The 14,821-nt window shown below is 40.8% G+C and overlaps 2 protein-coding genes across 2 annotated transcripts in view; both read left to right on the top strand.

Moving 5' to 3' along the window:
- The window catches only part of fam20cb (FAM20C golgi associated secretory pathway kinase b), a 56,803-nt gene extending 53,758 nt beyond the window's left edge, over positions 1-3,045 (top strand). The window contains exons 9-11 of the mRNA XM_085284010.1: positions 491-550; positions 759-909; positions 1,343-3,045. Coding sequence (XP_085140136.1) covers positions 491-550; positions 759-909; positions 1,343-1,459 — 328 coding nt within the window. The 3' untranslated portion in view covers positions 1,460-3,045. The remainder of the gene's footprint in view (positions 1-490; positions 551-758; positions 910-1,342) is intronic.
- Positions 3,046-7,351: 4,306 nt separating this feature from the next.
- On the top strand, positions 7,352-9,712 carry foxl3 (forkhead box L3). Its single transcript, XM_085283367.1, has 3 exons — positions 7,352-7,501; positions 8,254-8,422; positions 8,728-9,712. Exons 1-3 carry the CDS (start codon positions 7,395-7,397, stop codon positions 9,199-9,201), a joined length of 750 nt encoding a protein of 249 aa, XP_085139493.1. The 5' UTR covers positions 7,352-7,394; the 3' UTR covers positions 9,202-9,712.
- The last annotated feature ends 5,109 nt before the right edge of the window (positions 9,713-14,821 follow it).

Below are 14,821 nucleotides of genomic sequence, written 5' to 3'. Positions count from 1 at the left end.
GAAAATGGATGGATGTTTAAAGTCCTTATACTAATTTATGACACCATGATTTCAGTTCTGGACTCTACTAGAGCAGCTTTGCATAATTAACTGTTAGCATCTCTGGAGCTCCACAAACAGCGCTGTATATCTGAGATAAGGAATAAGGGATATCAGCTCTCAATGACATCATAAAAAACAAAAAATGTAATTTAAAAAAACTGTCGTAAGCTGAAAAAATTTATATCGCTTTGAAGTTTCGTCTTTTGGCTCATAAGACTTGATTTCATATTTAAAACTTGCTCGTATATGAAATGTGAGCATCCACCATTGCAACAGTATACACATAAATTAAGGAAAATCGTAACAGGCTATGTTTAATTTTTTCTGGCCATTCAAATTAAACCAAATAAGTGAAACAAAAAATAAATATCAGGTGTTGTGGACATGATGCACAGAAATCTGGAACCACATCCCATTTTGCACACTTATTTATGCTTTTCCATCCCAGCTTTGGAAAACACTCGCATGATGAGCTGTCCATCCTGGTGCCACTGAACCAGTGCTGCAGGTGAGGTCTTCATTTTTGATAGTTCTGGAAGGATAGTGTAATATAGAAGGAAAAAAAACCTATTTAAAAATTATAATCTGCATGAGGCTAGTAAAGGTGCACGTGGGGTGTTGTTGTATTTTGGTGTGAGTGTTGCTGAGCAGAGGCAGAGATGTAAAGCGTGTGGCAGCGCTGACTCTTTTTTCCCCCGGCTGTTCTCTTTCTGCAGGGTAAGGAAGTCTACCCACTTGCGACTGCAGCTGCTGGCTAAGGAAGAATACAAGCTGTCTGTGCTCATGGCAGAGTCCCTGGTGAGGGACCGCCTCTCTCCCATCCTCATCCAGCCACATCTGGACGCCATGGACCGACGACTGCGCCAGGTCAGTGCTTCACACTCATAAAGCAGTTTGCTTGGGATTGTCTATTGAATGTAATAAATTGAAACTATAAACAGTCAGTAAACACATTCATTTGATAATTACTTAATGTTTTTCAGCAGCTAGAAGTGACTGAAGACTTTGATTTCCGGGAGTCATTGACCAGTAGAAAGTGTGTTTGGAGGACAAAAGAGGAACACATTTGCTTAAATGCAGTCTCAAATTCTTAATCCCAGATTTTCCCTCGTTTCTTTTCATTCATAAACAATAAGAGATCACGAACTGGAAGTCTCGGCTCTTTGACGAGTCATCAGCAGTACCACAGAGGTCTGAGAGTGGTGTCACTGTGCTCTTGTTCTTGGAAAAGCTAGTCAGTACGTAGTGGTTACAAAAAAGCTCACCGTGTACTAAAAGCTTGGCGTTTTCTCGTCACCAGGTGCTAAATGTGCTGTCAGATTGCATCGAAAAGGAGGGATACAGCTACGTGGTGGAGGACGACCTCCAGGGATACCAAGGGACAGACCACGCCCACAACGGCCCGAGAAGGAGGTAGCTGCCGCGGGGGGCGCTTGGCGGCAGGACTTGGACTGACTACCTGGAGATTTGAGGCTGGACGGACCAAACCCAGTCTACCTTTAAACTGAACTGGAATCCTGTAACGCAGATGAACTCCATCTGTGCTTAATTTCTCCGAGGGCTTAAATTCTGCTGAACTTACAGGAAAGCCCACCTGCCCGAGGTAATAGGCTGCGCAGAAGAGGACGCCTGCTGGATAGCACTGAAAAAAAGAACAGTGCAATAACTTGTAACTGTACTGATGCCCGAGACATGCTGAAGATTTCTGGACCGATCCGGGGCTTAGCAGAACCGAACCCACCACCTAGACTCCTTTGAAAAATCCAACCCTGAGTTTAGTGTACCACCACAGCCGACCCCGCCGACCAACCAAACCGCTAAAGTCTTGCAAAGGACGCCTTCTCTCGCCTTTCTGGTTCAGGACCCGTTTTTTTGAATTCAGTGAATTCCGAGGGACTCGTAAAAGAATCCGGCCCCCTCCTCTTCACATGCTGAATTATGTGTTTCTACCTGCTGTTGAATATTGCAAGCGTCATGGTTAACCAATCAGGGTGGCTGGAAGAGGTAGAAGGGGACTTCCTGTTATTGTCATTATGAAAATGATATTGATTTGCTGCGATTTTTATTTTTTAACTTTATTCCTGCTGAGCCGTTTCAGCATCTCATAGTTGGACGATGAAAAATATTCGACTGGAGTGGAGTACAGGTTTACTCCTGGATTAGCCCATGAATTATTGCCCATAAATGTTACATGTCCTTAAGAGAGTATTTATTATTTATTGTTCAAAATGAATACTAATCAGTAACATATTTTTCCTTTTTTCTTTGTCTTAAAGCTGAATTTCCTTAATTTGTCCACAAGAGGGCAACCTGAGCACGTGCAAAGAGGGTGGCCAGCTGCCGGGTACTGGCAGTCCCATTTTACAGGCACCACACATTGCCACCTGTGTTTACAGCATTTACAATTTTTTTTTGTTCCCCCAACTTTATTGCCTTCAGCGCAACAGACATGCGGTTTGAGTTACGGTACCAAAAGCCAAATGTGACACTAATGTTTCTTTGTAATATATATTTGATGTCCAGATGTTGCTGTTGTGGAGAGATTATTTTTCAGGATGTATATTTCATTCATTACCAGCAGCTCATAGCTTAACTGTTGGTGTCGATGATTCAGTCACTGGCTGAAAGTTTAATATATTACATTAGGAAAAATCTAGTGCCTGTGCAATGATAGAAATACTTGAATGTCTGGATTCATAGCAGAAAGGGTTAAGCTCCTCCTGGGTACGAGCTATAGATAAGACACAGAGGTCTACATATGTGTGCTGACTCCATCTGTTCCATAAGGGGTTTTTATTAAGTTTCCATAGTCCTGTGTCAGGGCGGTACAGTGTGTATGGATGTATGGGTGGATCAACGGAGAACCTTAGATGGTGTCCTTGAAGTGAAAATGCTTCTTTTTTTTCCTTTCTTTTTGTTTTTATTCCGCTCATCGTTTCTGTGGATTTTATCTTGAATTTCTTTGCATCATGGTAAAAGTGCAATAAAACAAAATCAGCATAATTTGAGTCTTTTTTTCCTCCGTACACACTTCTTCCTGACAGTAACAATGTGTCTTTTTCATTCTCTAAAGCAAAGCAAGCAACGTAATGTGAAATGTCATTAAACAAATCATATGCAAGCACTCTTCCGTCTCTTTTTAGTGAGCCAGATCATTTTGACTCAGCTCGAGAAGAAGAGTGAACCTCCTCATCCGTCTCAGTGCCTCGCAGCTTTCTGAGCTCTCTCTTTTTCTTCTGACCTTCAGTCCTCAGGATAGTTAGGATAGGATATTGGATTAGATTTGGCCCGTTCAACTTTAATGTGGATCCTTTGGTTTTGTGGGAGTAATTTCTGTTCCTTTTCATGTTACACGAAACACATAATGTGCTTCAACAACATTTAAAAATCTTCAGAACTCGTTACAAATGTGCAAATGTTCCTTGGTTGGTACTTTACCTGAAAATGCCCCAAACATTTCCCCAAACTTGCGAGACCTGTGAAAGTTAGTAAATTTATTTGAAGCCAAGGCAGAAGTGGGTAAATTGCAGTTCCTCTTGATCAGAGATGTAAAACTCATTTTACATCAAGTGCCACAAACACTTAAGTGGGTCAGACCAGTAAAAACACAGTTCTGTGAGTGTAAACAAGTGTAGTTGTATATTTCATCCCTGAAACGTCTCAATATAAAAAAGAGGTGCAATTTCAGCAGCGCATCTCAGTTTTACTACACAAAAGAAATGCTGCTCTATTTAATGAATGAAATCTATCAACATGACTCTTTGAGCTTAAATTGTAAAAAACATAAATACATGTGTAAGATTTATTTGACTGTAAACTCAATGTAAAAAAACGAATTTCCTATTGTAGAAAAAATGTATATCGTCATACAAATTTTTAAGACGTCCAGTGGGCCAGATTTGAGTCTTGGCTAGGCCGATTCTGGTCCACTGGCCTTATTTTTGACACCCCTGCGCTAGATGCTGCTTGAGGCGAGCTGTAAAAAGAAATCAATCCCCACAAACTCCCACTTGTGTCTAGTGTCCTCCTTCCAACTTTGAGTGGAGGGAATGTTTTATATTTGGATAATTGCAGTTTGTAAATGCATTTAAACACAGAGCACCCTGTCATTTAACTGGCAACAATAATTCTGAAAAATATAATAATAAATGCTCAACATGCATCACAAACATGTTTTAGGAGTCCACTTTGGTGACGTGTATTTGGAGGGGCACAGCTCGTCAGTGAAAGCAGTTACAACCATAATAACTCGGCTCTCGAGTCAAGGTAAAAATAAAAAAATAAAAAAAACAAAAGCAGTGTGAGTTTAAAAGCTAAGATGAGAAAAGTAGCGAGAAGTCAGATAAATAACATTTAAAAAAATAATCAATAATTAAAAATTCTTGAAAGTACATGGGGTGGGTGGGTACCATCTGCCTGAGAATAGCTGGTGTGCTACATGGACGGCTGTGATCCTTGATTATACTGTGGGCCTTACGCAGGCACTGCTGGAGGTAGATCTTTAATGGCAGGAAGGCTCATGATAGTGATGCTCTTTGTCACATCATCACGGAAAAAGCCTTCCTGGTTGTGAATCATGTTGTCTTCCTCTTGTACACAGAGGATTAGGCTGTTACCATCGCCTTATTCCTTTAAAAATAAAATAAAATAAAATCACTTCCAAGCATTTGTGTTTATAAGCATCTAAACTGATGTTAGGCTGTTACAGCCACCAGATCTCTGTGATCACATAAGCCCCAAATTGAGTGTGAGGCAATTATCTTATAGGGAAATAAATGTGATAGCGAGTGTGTGAGCACAAGTCTGCGGGGAAGTGTGTGTTTGTGTGTGTTTTGTCTTCTTCTTAACCCTTCTTTCAATGACGTTTTATTTATTTATTTACAACAAAATATTTATTTATTTCCAAAATTTCAGTGAGGATGGCTGCACAGTGCAGTGCAAAAGAAAATGGCCCTCAGCCTCAGATCTGTGCATAACCATGTTTACAGTTCCCAGTGCACGGTTGTGTTTTGATAACCTTTCCTCACAGAACAGCCCCCGGAAAGGCTCTTCGGTTGGTTTACATAAATGCATGCACGCACACGCAGATACGCAGAACGAGGCAGACAGAGTGATGAATGGAGGAAGCTGCATCTGAGACAACCATCAGAGGGACAGAGAGTGACCAGAGGAGAACTACTGAGGGCCGTAATCACCGCGGCCGGCCGCAGACAGGACGCCAGAGGAAGCCTAGTCATGGGAGCGAGCCACGAGGTGCTTATCAGATCTCAGTTCAAACCAGCCTGATACTGTGACCTCTCCTTCTCCTCCTCTGCGCCCCTTTTCTTCCGTCGGTCCTGTTTACAGCCATGTTTGAACTGCTCTGCGTTTTCTTCTTGGCTCTACTCCTGAATGAGCTCAAATCAGTCATACAATTTAAAAAAAAACACGAGGGGACATTAAAAAGGTTTTAGAGCAATATCTTTACTTGCTTAAGGACATTTGTTAATGAGACAAAGGTGCCGCCTTGGCATCTGCTGCTCAGCACCTTACACTGACTGTCAAGGGTTAATCTTGCTTTTACCTTCACTTCAAAACTGTGAATCCTTTTGTGGATGAAGACTAAAGAACAACGTTTTTTTCCAAGAAAATTAAGCACGGTTTTGACCTTTCAGCTGCTCGATCAGCCGGCAGAAATAAACACAAGCACTGCTTTAACGTCTGTGCGTACGCACCAGCGTACCTATATGTGACTCCAACAGCAGAAAGGCCACACACAGAGGCTTGGCGGACCTTGGGGCTGTTTTCCCGGCCTCTGTCGCCCCACAGGAGAGCTCCAATTGCCCCGTTAAGAGCCCTTCAGAATACACATCTCCCTGTTTTAAAGACACGGAAACAATTTATGGCCATTAAAGAACATTATAGATAGCATCTACAATACTTCCCGTTGTTGGCTAAAAAGTCTGCCAGAGTGGACACACACATGCACCCTAAAGAGTTAACGGAGAGAAAAAGAAAACAAAGATGCAAAGGATTTTGTTTGTTGATTTGGGCTTTGCTGTTTTAAGTACATTTGGAGAGATTAAGCTATAAAAAGAAGCAAAATAAAACATGAAGGCGGCCTTCGAGCCCTGCAGACCACCCAGAATCCTGCTGAAGGTGGGGAGGGGGGAGAGGAGCAGTCTGTCCTGTGTATGTTCTCTCCGGGTACAGCGAGAGGCTGGGTGGACTGCATCAGCACAGCAAGAGCTTAGCAGAAGGTTGCACTGATTTTATATGATTGTGTACGAGTCGCAAGACTTGTCAAGCTGCAGTGACAGCTGACGGTCTCTTCTGAGTCTCGCTCACAGCAACGTTATTCTCACTGTAACGTGGCGGCTCTGCGTGAGCGCGCAGGAGGGAGTAAACACAGCCAAGCTCACCTGAAAACCTAAAGTTGCACTTTACTAGTTCCCCAACCAGGAGCTGTCGATTTGTCCTACATGATTGGAAGTGAGTTACATTTAAACTTTATTTTACACACTGGTCTGCTAATAAGTGATGGAGAATATGTATCATTGCTCCAAAATGAGCCGCAAGATGCCGCTTGTCTGTGTCAGATGGGGCTGGAGATTACAAGGAAAAATCTGGGAGTGTAAATTTGAAAGATTTTAATACCCTGCAGGGCATCCATCATCTCTGGCTGTGTCCAGATGCAGGACAACTGAGTGGAGGTTAGGGGTAAAGGTAGAGTGCAAGTTTTGATACAGAGAAACATTCTGCTGTATAATATATAGTTTAGATAGTATATATTATAACTCCTTAGCTATAATTCTCTTTCATGTGCTTTCAAGTCTCCAGTCATTATTCTGAAAAGTCAACTACTACTCTGTGTTGTAGCAACACTGTTGCAGTGTAGTCAGGTGCATGATTTACATCTGAGTTTGCATAGATTTTGAGTGCTACACCCACCACTTAAAGCAGAGTGTGTAAACAAACGGCGATCAGAGGTAGGGGACTGGCTTAGAAACAGGCCCTGACCCAAAAATAAAAACAAGAAAGGTGGGGAAAAGCGTTCTTTTCAAGAGGTTGCCGAAAATACTGGTGTTACAACGGAGGGTCGCAAGGGTTCAAAGACCTCGTAAGAGGAGGCTGCGAGTTTCGAGATCAGCAGCAGTTCCTGGAGAGCAGCTGGGACCAGGAGGGGAGGGAAAGAGGGAGGGGGGGCTGGAGGCAGCCATCATCAGCAGGGCTCGGAGTGAGTGTCAGACGGCTGAGCAGAGCATGGTGGCAGAGCAGAGCAGCAGGACAGGGTGTTGCTGCTGGGCCTTGGCCAGGACACTCAGAGGAGCCAAACACCTCGGATTACACGTCAAACTTGTCAAAGTGTAGATATGTTTGACAACTCTCACTACCCCTTCAACTGTTTCAACTACGATGGTGACGGATACCCTTCTTCCAGCACGGACGAAGAGAAGAAAATGTGCAGACCGGCATACAGGTATGGAGGGTTATTAATAAATCTTTTTCTTTTCCCCCATTTTTTGTGTATTAGTCATTATACACACAATCATACACACAAAAAGACATATTTTACATTTAGGTCCAGTTCAGTTTTCCAGTGGGACTTTTTGTCTCTCTTTACAATGTAAAGTCATAGAAAAGCAGTTTAATAATAGGTCGTTAGACAAAATGCTACTTAGAAAAATGCCTTGTGTTTTTTTGTTGTTGTTTTTATTTCCCCAGTGCTACGAATCTGACACAAAACTGATGATAACCTGGTTTAATTTAACTAGAACTGCAACTTTAACGTGAAGTTCATTATAATACTCAAAATGTTTCTCAGAAAAATAAACCAGACTTCTTTTTTGGGGATTTTTTAAATTTATTTTTCAGCACCGCTGAAAAAACAAACTATATTTTGTCTTGTTGAGCTCACAGCCTTCTATGATTGGTGCTTACAGTACTATTATTCTCCAATATAAATTACTGTTGTTTTAACAGAATCATTGCTAAAAAGGGTCAAGTAGAGGATCTATGTACTTTCTGATCTTTGTAAAATAAATGAAATCAAAATCAAAGATAAAATATGAAAGATAAAATATCAAAGATAAAATATTGAATATATTGAATTTTTTTTTTTTACATATTGACAAAATATTGTCAATATTTTTTCTTCTCCCCATTTGATTGCCTCTTTTCGTCTTACTATGTTTCACCTAATGAAAGTTTGCGTGTGTGTTTGTGTGTCAGCTACATCGCTCTGATAGCCATGGCTATCCAGCAGAGCCCCGACCAACGGGTCACTCTGTCCGGCATCTATGAGTTCATCATGAGGAGATTCCCCTACTACCGATCCAACCAGAGAGCCTGGCAGAACTCCATCAGACACAACCTGTCTCTCAACAGCTGTTTCATCAAGGTAAGGACCCACAGCACAGCGTGCAGGGAGAACTAAAAATGGTGCATCTCACACACAGATTTTTAGTTTCCATCAGGCTTTTTCAAGAAAGAAATCATCAGTTATTTGTATCATTGGTTTTAGTTCTATTCAATTCTGTTGTCATGATTAAGAAGCTTCCGTATACATATTTTTTACTTTCCTGATAAAGGACAGAAGATGTGTTCCTTCTATTACAGCAGCAGAATTACTTTTGCAATTATCATTATAATAATTATTATTATTATTATAGTAAATAAGGACATATTTTGTCTTATTTTCCGCAGGTTCCTCGGACTGAGGGCAATGAGAAGGGAAAGGGAAACTTCTGGACTTTTGCCACTGGCTGTGAATCCATGCTCGATTTGTTTGAAAACGGCAACTTTCGCCGTCGCAGACGCCGGAGAAACATGAAAATTGGCCTCCGTGATTCCAGAGAAAGCCCTTTCCACTCTTTGGAGAGCCACAGCAACCAGCACACGCCCTCAGCTCGACGTCCTGAGCCCGAATCCACCCTCTGCCCATTAAACCCCGAGAGACCAAGACCCGGTCCCCAACATAACCACCTTATCCCTAACCCCACCCAGCAAGGGAAACCAGAGTCAGAGATCAAGTTCAGCATTGACTACATCCTATCCACTCCAGATCCGCCCCTGTCTGGGCTTAGATCCTCCCATGGCCCCGTGCATATAGGGCCCCCAGGGCCGCCGATACACGTTCTGGAGCCACAGCACCTGAACCTGCACTTCTGGACTCTGTAAGAGGAGAGGGAAGCAGACATTAAACTTATTTCATCACGGTCTGTGTCTAAAACTGGGAAGTACAAGGACATCTGAGGACAGGAATTCCAAGAGGAATTTTACTTGAAAATGTAAATGCAGAAACAAAATAAGGAGGTACAGTATTGTGTGGTGGAATCTAAACGAAAAGTCTAAGAATACATGTGGGAATTCATCCAAGAGATTAACTTTGAACTTTCAGCAAAGGATATTATCATTATACTGTCTGTGGTGTCTAGTGCTGACATAGACTAGGTTTATAGTGTGTGAATGTGTGTGTGAATGGGTGGATGACTGGATGTGTAAAGCACTTTGGGGTCCTTAGGGACTAGTAAAGCGTTATACAAATACAGGCCATTTACCATTTATAGATTTTTGTCTGTCTGTATATACACAGAAATTGTGAGCACAATTATGATGTGTGTAAAACTACTTTAAAATGGATCAGACAAAGGAAATTATTGGATTATGTTCAGATCAAAAGTTGATATAAAGGGGGAAAAAAACCCAAAATTGTATGGTTTGTTCTTTGAAGCGTTTCCCTTTTTTTTTACACCCTTTAATGTGGCTTACACAATTTGTTTTTCTCTATTTACACCCCAGCTCAATCTGAAATCCCTACCCAAAAATAAAATAACAATAATGATAATAATACTAATCCCCAAAATATTTTGAAATATTTTGTTTATTAATATAGGTATTTTTTAATACCTTCAATTAATAAATTATCTTATTATTTTCTACATAAAAACTGATCTGATCAGAGAAGCTCTAACATCCATGTAAAAACATAATAATAAGTATATTACATTTCTGGTTGAAATGTTAACATTTTTCAAATTAATTTTATATTGATTAAAAAAACATTTATTTTTGAGCATCTTTTCTTTTCTTTTTTTTCTCTTTTTTTTCAAAAAATCTCGTGTGAACTCTCTAAAAAATGTCTTTCTTTTAGTTACAAACAGGCCTTAGTATAACCACGGAAAGACATATAGGTGTAAATAAGTAAGTGCTAGACTCAAATTAGCTTTAGCTTCAGGATCCTTTGTGTTCTAAACAAATCCAGATTACAAATACCCAATTTCATACACTTAAATTTGATTCATATACTATTTAAAAAAAACTTAACTTGATTTTATATTCCATTTATTGCTTTGATACCCACTAAATAATAATTGTATTCCGTAGTTTTATGTTGCTAAGTAGGCTAAATGTTAGCGTGCTAACATGCTACACCCTATCAGGAGACAGGATGATCATTGGATAGTCATTGTGTAGATTGTTGGCATCCGTGACACCGATTTCTGTCCATTTTAATTGGTCAGTTTATCTGTATGTACACTCAAAACCTGCTTACATTTAATATGCATTTTTTAAATGTTTTTTTAAGGGTTAAAAACAAGCACTAGATTAGCACCATTGCTAATGTAATTAGTAATAGCTAAGGTTTCCCAACTATGATAAGTGTCTGCTGTCAAGTAAGCCTGTTCTGCTGGAATTCAGTTATTTTAAACCTAATTTCAGCCTGCATTTTGCAAATTCTGTTTTCACTGACCTTTTGAAATCCTGATTGACTGACACTTAAATTCTAATCCACTCACTTATTACAGCATATTGTATTCATACACTTAAAGGAGGCCTAACTAAACAGGTCTGCCTAACATTTCTTTCCTATACAAGAGAGATCAATCATGGCATGTTCCTGCGCTGTGGAAGGGGACATTTTTCAATTTAACCTTTATATTATGTCTTGACTACATCAAAGGAGGGTTTCAACACACTTAACATGAGTGGCATTTAATATAGCATAACACTTGCAAGGTGAGGCCCAGGAGTGACCCTATTTAAATACCAGACCCCCCTTGCTTCTGAAGCTTAAACGGCAACACCACCCCCAGCAGCATGCGCACACCCACAAACCCCTGACGCAGTTATAATTAAACACACCTTATGCCTCTTTTGCAAATGCCCCTCATCGATCTGTATGGTTTTTAACATTCATACGTGAGCTGCCCCCCAGCAAAAAGTCTGTGGCGGCACAAACGTTTATGGATCAGCAAGTTTCCATTAACAAAGTTGTTGATGTTGAGGCGGCTGCCGTGATGCCGCGGATATATTTGGGTAAATTAACTTAGCATAAAGTGCTTCAAGGCTAAGGGAGTCTGAGGAAAGAGAAAGGCACCAGTGAGGCCCGAAAAGTCAATGCACATATTATGTTGTCAGTGAATATATGAAAGTGTAGCTACTGGCGCGGTGTCCCAATGAATGGCCTCTATTAAATAATAATATCTGAATCCGTCTCTTTGCCTCATTCAGTCCTTTTAATATTTTGCACCAGTCATTTATAATTAATTCCACAATATTTTCCATTTACAAAGTACGATTTTGTTTGAAACTTCATTATGCCCGTACTGCCAGGTGAAATGAGCAGCTGAGGGCGAGAAACAGTGGAACTGCAGGTAGAGGAAATTGGGAAACCACTGGTCTGCAACATCAGTAACAAGTGAATTATAAACACAAATAGGTCATTTAATCTTGAGTGTTCGCAGCGACTGGATTTCACTGAGGCTGTGGTGGGAATTATGGGATTGGAGATGAATTTAGGTGTTTTGATCTAAATGCATTTTGCACCATACTGTCTAAACTCTCCTTGAGCTATGGTTGCAGAAGTGCAAATGAATTGTGGGGCAAACACTTCCAAGACATATTAGGGTATACTAACTAATGAAAAGCAGTGAAATAGCCCGAGGACCTGCACATACACACACCTCTGCCTTTTGTCGTTTCGTGACGTGTGCAGAGCTGCTTTAAGACTGGAATATGCTATTATTTTCAAATGTCTTCAAGTGAGTGTCAGCAATGAGAAAATCAACATATCGTGTCAATCAGCTGCAGTTGGGAGACGTGTTTATATTTCGGCTGCATGCCCCTTCTAGGAATACAGCAGAAGTGGGAGGACTGGAAGTGACCGGGAGGGTTTTTGGAAAGAAAATGGAAAATAGGCAATTTAATGTAGTAAAGGGCTTGACATTTTAATGAAAATGCAAGCCATGAATCTTCCAGATATCTGTTTAAATATGTCAGTTCTCATGTGGCATGCATGCCAAGTTAAGTGAAGTTTTGGGGACAGCGGGGGTTAAAGGTTTGGTTGGAGGCACAAATATGCACAAATTGCACAAATAAAAAAGAACAGGGCGCATTTTGACATAGCCGAGAACAATGTGTTCAGATACAGCGGTTTAGCAACACTTTAAACCTAACTAAGGTACTATTTAAAGCTGTTATTTTTAGCACTCCAAACACCGATCTCTTGTGCTAAAATTAAAAAAAAAAAAAGAGAAGCAATGATAAAGTGGCCAAAGCTGCAGTTACTTTAAGTGTCACTTGTGGCTGGCTCCAAAAGTAAGTCAATCCCCACAGGCTTAAACGTCTGATTTCAGGCTGCATAAAAATATCTTTGGTTTCTATACCTAATCCACCCCGCCCCTGTTAAATAACCACCGGGTGTCTTTAATCGCTTTCTCAGATTTTTGTCAGGGTTTCAAGTTAGGGGTGTGTCTGCTGTAAGTGTGCCAGTACACGGGGAGCTCTTTGCCGATTGCTGTCTGCAAGGCCTCACCTCTGCTTATTCCAGTTGCTGAGCCACAGTGCTGCTGGTCCCTTTGGAAGCTTTTTGATGAGTTAAATTCTTCCGATTTATACGCTTGTTTTGTAGCACTAATAAGTAGGTGCATTGCATTGCACCCAAGTATGCTAGGTAGGTTTTATGTATGAGGACATAACAAAAAACTTCATCTGGTTCTTATGAGGTTTTACATTTAAACAGAAACTCACATGAACAACAACACATGGCATATTACACTGGATCATTATCTATTTCACAAGAACTGAGCTAAAATGCAGAATGCATGATGATTGCATGATTTGACTTTTAGCAGTCTCTCACATCACTATGGAGGATTTTTGGCCCACTCTTCTTTACAACATTGCTTCAGTTCATTGAGGTCTGCAGGTATTTATTCATGCACAGCTCTGTAAATGCCCCAATGCAAAATTTCATACAGGTTGGGGTCTGAATTTTGACCATGCTATTGCATGATCCAGTTTCAGCCGAGCTTTAGCTGTTGGACAGATGGCCTCACATCTGATTCTACAATACTATAGCATACAGAGGAGTTCATGGTCAACTCTATGTGGCAAGGTGTCCGGGTCATGTGGCCATTCTATCACCATGCTGGACAGTCAATATCAGGCAATTTAATCCAATGTGGTGTTGTGCATTATGGCCAAACATTTCCACTTTGGTTTCCAAAGTCTTTTGGTAAAATGCTCAAAAGATTAATTTCTCCTGGTAACCTTTCCAAATACGCATGTTTCTCTCTTTTTTATTTTAAATTTGCTGTCCCAAACATCAGCCCTTAACGTGCTAAATTAGACTTAAATCTTTTTTTTTCATATATATATACATACATACATACATACATACATATATATACATATAAACATTAAATGAAAGCATTTAAAGACATTTAAAAATAGATGATGTTTGTCATTTTTAGCAAAGGCAAGATAATTAAGAAAGAAGCTAGGCATTGTAGTTTTAAGGAAATGTTACTGTAGTGGGAGTAAATTGTGCATTTACGGAGCCCATATTCAGCAGCAGTAGTCTCTAATGACTGTTAAGGCAGCAGCATCTGGGACAGACTTTTTCAGATAATGAAGGAGCAACAATGTAGTTTGTAATGTTTTTTAATAGCTGTAGACAAGTATTAACTTTTGTGGGCGATCGTGGCTCAAGAGTTGGGAGTTCGCCTTGTAATCGGAAGGTTGCCGGTTCGAGCCCCGGCTTGGACAGTCTCGGTCGTTGTGTCCTTGGGCAAGACACTTCACCCGTTGCCTACTGGTGGTGGTCAGAGGGCCCGGTGGCGCCAGTGTCCGACAGCCTCGCCTCTGTCAGTGCGCCCCAGGGTGGCTGTGGCTACAATGTAGCTTGCCATCACCAGTGTGTGTGAATGGGTGGATGACTGGATATGTAAAGCGCTTTGGGGTCCTTAGGGACTAGTAAAGCGCTATATAAATACAGGCCATTTACCATTTGTTTTAATGGGATTTGAGAATGTGGAAAATGCCATCATATATCCACTTAATACTGTTAATGTAGTGTCTATGAAACAAAACACAAAACCGTACAGAGAAAATGGATTAATACCAGCTTACTGGAATACAATATATTCTGAACCTAGAGTACACAGGTTGTTCATTATTTTGAATTTGTCCTCAAGATAAACTTTACACAACATCACTGCAGGGACCAGAGTTAGGCATAAAGCAAAAGTGCTGCTGAGCTGACGGTCCAAGAGGACTAAAATAAAGCTGGCAAAATGACTGAGCTATCATATAACCATGTTTGTGATAGACTGTTGTAACGTGCAGTGGAACTACAACGTGCCACAGCACTGTGTCAGCACTTCCTGCAATTTATACGGCTAAACAGACCACCGTTTGCGTTTGTTTTCTTGGTAAGTGCCCTGACCTCAAGCATGTGTGCCATGAGGTTCCACGGTGCAGCCACCAGGGTGTGCTAGCTAACCGTCTGTGGAGA

The sequence above is a fragment of the Mchenga conophoros genome, linkage group LG8, assembly GCF_057382185.1.
Source record: "Mchenga conophoros isolate Kocher_MC1m ecotype Shallow Benthic linkage group LG8, M_conophoros_male_GT1.1, whole genome shotgun sequence".
NCBI lineage: Eukaryota > Metazoa > Chordata > Actinopteri > Cichliformes > Cichlidae > Mchenga > Mchenga conophoros.
Note: the sequence above shows the minus strand (reverse complement) of the source record. Positions and strands in the feature narration are given on the sequence as shown.